Here is a 6,000-nt window from a genome sequence, read left to right on the forward strand (position 1 = left end):
CGGGGATAACCCTGTGTATTAGCTTCAAGGATAAGAGAACTCCAATTTGGGCAAAGACGGAGAGAAAATAAGACTTCATTTCCTTTTCTGCACACCTAAAACGTTTCACCGCAACAAATTACACTAATAATATGAGACAGGTGCACCGGGAATTTGAATCTCATGTCATATTGTAAGCACTATGAACAAGGGCAGGCACGGATATGAAAACAACGAAGCAGTTAAAAGGGCATTGACTCTCTCCAGCTATTAACAGGCCTTCCATCAAGTTCCATGAATGAAAGAGAATAAGTGAATCCTTATGCACTAAGGCCGCTAGTCAAAAGGGTATTGATCTCTCCAATTATATTAACAGGTCTCCCATCAAACATCGATGAAAGGGTGCTTTCACACAGTTTCTTCAGTTCACGGGTTTTTGTAAGTGCAGCTTCCTGCCATTGAATCACCGGGAGTCAGTACTTTGTGCAAAAAATTCAAATCGAAAATAACAAACAAAGTGAGCAAGTAAAAGGGAGAAGAGTTGACACTTTTCCACGTGACATGAACTGAACTTGATAGAGGTATTGATTGTTAGTTTACGCAGAACATAAAGGAATACAACCAGTAATTAAACACGATAATTAAGCCTGTTTAATCGGTCTTGTAGTTAGGATCGACTAGTCTTGATATGAACTTGAAATGACGCGATACAACACAAAAACACATGAGTCTACTGCCTGGGACCAGCAACTGGATAACGGAAATTTTAAGGGAAAATTGAAAAACAGAATTCAGCGTGATCTGCATCAAATACTTACTTCCTAAACAGTGGTGATACGATGAAGTGCTAAGATCCACTTGTCAATTAATGATGCTAATAAGCATGCAAGTCCATTGTGATTTAAAATAGTGGGAGCTAATAACTAGAGTTTCTAAATTTTGATAACCTTTTTTTTTTTTTTGGGAACAAATTTGATAACCTTTAAATGTTAACAAGGATTTAAAGTAAATGCGTATTTTTTTGAACTCTGCATCAAAGAGTCAAACCTCAAAAAAACCCAAAATTTCAAAATACACCTAGCTTGAAGCAAACATTTATCTGCCGAAAGCTTTAAGCCTTCTGTTTCATTTAACTTCTCGAGTATGGACATATTCAGAACGTAGAAGTAAATACTCAACTAAACAGCTACAACTCTGCACATACGTGTGCATGATCGCACACACAGGGAGAAGCATGGCTTCTGATAGGGGAAGAGGCATAGAAGTCTGACAACATAAACCAACAGATTGTAGTGTAAGCTATCCTTCATCAAAATTAAGGAGAAGGGAGGAGGAGGAAACAGACAGAAAGATCACAATTATAACATCAGACAAAAATATATATATGAGTATAACCTGAAAAGTTAAAACTCACGGAGATTATCAAAAGCTATCAAAAACAGGTCACCTGCTTAGGCCAGGAAGAAGATAACGAGTTCTGCAGTTCCATGCGTTTGCCAGCTATGCCATTCAAACTCTCTTTCAACTTAACTTCATGGTGCTTCTTTGCTTCCAATGAGCTCACTAATCTGTCTAGAAACCTGAAATTGAGGTTGACATAAATTAATCCTTCTACTTCAGTTCACCGACCAGAAACACAAGAAAAAATCCGGAGTTGAGTAGTTACAATTTATAGTTTAAGGATAAAGATAAGGCTACTTAAGTATAAATTAACATGCTTAATATTATAGCTACAGCAGAAGAGAAATGTAACCTGTACCTTCTCATTAAGACCATTTACAAAATAAAAGTATCTGAAATACAACTAGCCAATTGTATAAAATTGCAACAAGTAGACTAAAAAACCTTAAGAAGAAACAGTAAAAATATCTGAGGGTATAAAGGTTCTTACATATGTAAGTAACACACAATTAGGGGTAACCATGCAAAGAAAGGATAAAAATAAGATCATACAAGTACATTATCCATATTTATAACCTAATTATGTCATGCTAGACAAAAACGTACATACTAGATGCTAATATATACAGATTGTCTTTTTGCCACACAAATTGTCTGTTTGCCACACAAACTTAGCAGGAAACTTTGTTCAAGTTAACTAAATACCGTCACTCTTACTGCTTTTTGAAACAGTTAGATTTTTTATCGGAAGCTCAAGGTATACATACCTAACAAGTTTGGAAAAGACACAAATCCAGTCAAAATATTTGGTATTACCTTTTGGAGTTGAGAATCATAATCAAGTCCCGTGTCTTCCTATTCGTCAGCAGGGAAATAGCCAAGGAAACTTCAGATAGCACTGTCTCAATAGCATCATGAGCATATTGTTGCAGCACAAAGGGGGCAGCTGCCTGGACTTGATGTTGCAAGGACAAAGTATCCTCATTCTTTAACTCAACTAACCGCTGATTTAAAAAGGCTTTGACCTGATAGTAGAATATCAATAGAGAACATCAATTCATGGGAGGGAATCTCCATGATGAGACCACAGATATCAAGCCAGAAGTAAAAGGATCTTTCTCACTATTTTTGCACAAGTCCCAACAGACAAGGAGAAAAAAAAAAAAAAAAAAAATGGTGCAAATAAATCCAACGCAGGTATATGACGAATTGTTATAAACAGACCTCATTCAGATCATCAAGAATCTTGTTCCTATACTCCGTCTCCAAAAGTTGGCTCCTGCCTTCATGGATTTCAGTTGTTTGAGTTGAAGTATCAAGAGCAGATGTTTGATTGTCCACTATTACATTTGACAAATTGAGCCCATCAATCACATTAACCTGAGGAGTTTCAACACTAATATCCCAAGATATCTCTGACACAGAGGCCTCTGGGATTAGATCAGACTTTACAGCTTCGTTTGAAGAACTCTGCACCTCACTTGCATTAACCATTTCGTACGGACCCAAACCATTACCAGTATCATCCGTTTCCTCCACCGTATCCACCGTACCAATATCCCAATCAATCTGAGAACTTTCCACAGAAAAATCCCAATCTATATTATCTTCATTTATTTCTACATCCACTGCCGCATTGTTTATATCATTGTTGCTTGATTGAACATTCCCGGAATCAACAACCTCTGAGCCCACAGGGACATTCAATGATGGAGGATGTTCACGTAAATTTTTCAAGTTTGTCAACACAGCCAAAGATTTCTGTGATCACATTCACAAATAAGAGAATTGATTTATCATATTAGTAACGCTGATCTCAACTTCATCAACATCAAGCAGATAAAAATCATTATTTCCTTACATCCTTTTCTGTGTGAGCATCTCTGACAAAGTTAGAATAATACTCCATTGCTCTCGACACAGAATCACCATTTAACACTTCCATGATCCTACTAAATGTGCTTGGAAGTGACTTTGCTGTCTCTAAAAGTTCCAACCTCACGTTTTTTCCCTAAAGAAAGAATCCGACAGGCAGATACAATTATACATCAACTTTAAGAGGGAAAACTAGAAAACCAAGTCAGAAAACCATGAGTTGTGGGGTCTACAATATAACCTGCAGTCCAAGCTCTTGGCAAGCCTCTACATACTTGGCTGCTGATAGAGCTGCACTTCTCTTGATATCGGCTTCCTTGTGGTCTAGTTCTGCTAATTGTTGCTGAATCTTTTGCACCTGCTTCTTCTGATATGGACTTTATAACACAGGCAAAAGAAATCGATACAAATCACATTCACAACAACGAAATACTATTAATATCTACCCAAGAAATAAATAAACATCATTAAACTATTCTTATCATGAACCAAGCAGCCAATGGCAATACGAATACCACCTACTTACATCTCATAGTTCACATTTTGCACCATTATTTGAGCAGCCTCGCCGAGATATACATAATCCTTCTCAAACGAACGTACAATCGATTCCCAAGCACCCTGCCCAAACAAAACATAAAAACAAAAAATTCAACATTGCAAGTAAAGTAGGTGAATTTACATAGGATATACACTTAAAGAGAGAGTCAGAGGTCTCACAGCAGCACCCGATAGCCGGCCGAAAATATTCCGACTTTCTGGAGCTGACTTCACAAGAACGTCATATATTTGTTTGGCCTCTAAGTACCCAATTCCTGAAAATACCATTCCAGTTGACAACTTAAACCGAAAATTACAAATTTTTACAGAACCCAATTCAAATTTAAAATCACAATTAACACGGATTAAGTTGGAAAAACCAACCATCCGATTCCAAGCCATGGAAGTAGGGATCGATATCTTTGGGAAGAGAAGCAAATTCCTTTGAAATTCGAGCTCTCACCGCCGCCAATCGTTTCCTCCAATCTCCGGGTATTCTCTTCCGATCAACGAGCCATTCTTCAATTCAATCCCAACGTATTAAATTATCAAAACCAAATTAAAATTTTGAAAAAAATTGAATTGTGATGGTCTTGTGTACCTCCGAGACGAGAAAAGGTGATGTCGATTGGGAGCTTTCCAATGTCGTCGGGGGTCGGCATTTTCCGGGAAAAGCAATTTGTTTTCTCAGAATCTCAGGTTTGTTTGTGATTTGAGAATGAAGGGAGTGATGGACTGAAAGTCTGAAAACGGTGCAGGAGGTTTTATGGATTAACGGGTCGGGCCATGGTGAACGAATTGGTATTAATTAACATAGTCAAGGGCCCGCCAAGAAAAACATCAAGGATTAAATATTGGTCCCCCAAAATGGTCGTGAAATTTGAAACCAATAGAGGTGATATTTGAAATTGTCAACCATCAATTATTTTTTATTATTTTATAAAAAAATTATATTAATAAGGATCAAAATAACAAAAATATCCTCAATTTGACAAACAATAAGCCAAAATGATTTGACAAAAAATTGAGACTATTTTTATCATTTTATTCTTATTTAATGGAGATTTTTCGTAGAATGAACAAACTGATTGATAATGGATAATCTCAGGGACCACCTCTATTGATTTCAAATCTCAAGGACTAAAGTGATGAGTTATGTAAATCTTATGAACCATTTTGGCTAAAAAGCCTTAAATATTAGATTAATCACTGACTGGGTTGGAATCCACGACGTCATGCAATGGCTTAATTCCTTTCCACCACTGTGGTAAAAGACCACTTGCAAACATCAAGGATTTCAGTTGAAAATTTTAAATTACTGATATTCGAAGTTAAGAACTATTACTTGTCAAATACAATAGACTAGTGGGATTTCCTTACGCTAGGAGTCATAAAGGGAGCCAGATCCCCTCCAAATCATTTGAAACTGAGCTCACTCATCAAATGATCTGAACCATTGAAATTTGACTAACAGTTACAATTATTATAACTTTTAGAGAGATCTCCTGTTTGTAACCATTTGATCAAATTTCAATGATCTATATCATTTAATGAGTAGACTCCAAATGATCTAGAAGGGATATAGTTCCGTCATAAAGGAGCTCAGGCACAGCTATCAACTAAAGAGTACTTCGTCGAGATTTGGAAAGTCCTACTCGATTCAAGTTATGCTTTCTTTAGTGGTTGGTTAACAGTATTTATCATTGCATCTGATGTCCCAAGTTCAAGTTTCACTTTCTGAAATCGTTATTATTTGTAACTAAAAAAATATATTCTTTTTTGTTGTTTGTATTGCAAATTAATCTTATGATAAAATTTTTGGGGTGTGACCAGTGATGAAGTCAAGAATTATCGAAGGAAGATGAAATTAAAAGCGTGAAAGATTATAAAAAAAAAAATAGACAACCAAATATACAAACAAGTTACAATTATTGTTAGTGACGTTTCATGTCATGCAAACATGGTAGAGTACCTATGTAAAAAATCCGAGATCACAATAAATCTGAGGTCATGAAGATCAAACATAGTATAGTACCCATGTTAAAAATCACAATCATTTGTCCCTAATTATATATTTTTAGGCATGGCACCACAAGTCCGCAACCATCTTGTAATGCACTGTTAGCTTGTACTGAATTACTTCACCAACAAAATTCCGCTTAGAATTTCTTATTCAATTAACACTCTAACCCTATAATTATAGAA

General features: G+C 36.1%; 1 protein-coding gene across 1 annotated transcript; it reads right to left on the minus strand.

The window, feature by feature from the left end:
* Positions 1-8: 8 nt before the first annotated feature.
* On the minus strand, positions 9-4,530 carry LOC137745848 (CDK5RAP3 protein homolog). Its single transcript, XM_068485879.1, has 10 exons — positions 4,397-4,530; positions 4,180-4,314; positions 3,976-4,070; positions 3,782-3,876; positions 3,497-3,632; positions 3,242-3,391; positions 2,605-3,141; positions 2,197-2,405; positions 1,427-1,559; positions 9-431 (listed from the first exon to the last, which is right to left on the minus strand). The coding sequence occupies exons 1-10, from the start codon at positions 4,455-4,457 to the stop codon at positions 300-302; spliced, it is 1,683 nt and encodes a 560-aa protein (XP_068341980.1). The 5' UTR covers positions 4,458-4,530; the 3' UTR covers positions 9-299.
* Between the last annotated feature and the right edge of the window lie 1,470 nt (positions 4,531-6,000).

The sequence above is a fragment of the Pyrus communis genome, chromosome 9 (genome assembly GCF_963583255.1).
Source record: "Pyrus communis chromosome 9, drPyrComm1.1, whole genome shotgun sequence".
Lineage (NCBI taxonomy): Eukaryota > Viridiplantae > Streptophyta > Magnoliopsida > Rosales > Rosaceae > Pyrus > Pyrus communis.

What these genes read in the sequence shown, in the direction of transcription:
- LOC137745848 (XM_068485879.1), bottom strand. Translation starts at nt 4,457, where the DNA reads ATGCCGACCCCCGACGACATTGGAAAGCTCCCAATCGACATCACCTTT. An exon ending in CACCTTTTCTCGTCTCGGAG is followed by an intron (nt 4,315 to 4,396) that starts GTACACAAGACC and finishes ATTGAATTGAAG; the next exon opens with AATGGCTCGTTGATCGGAAG. An exon ending in GCCGGCTATCGGGTGCTGCT is followed by an intron (nt 3,877 to 3,975) that starts GTGAGACCTCTG and finishes TTGTTTGGGCAG; the next exon opens with GGTGCTTGGGAATCGATTGT.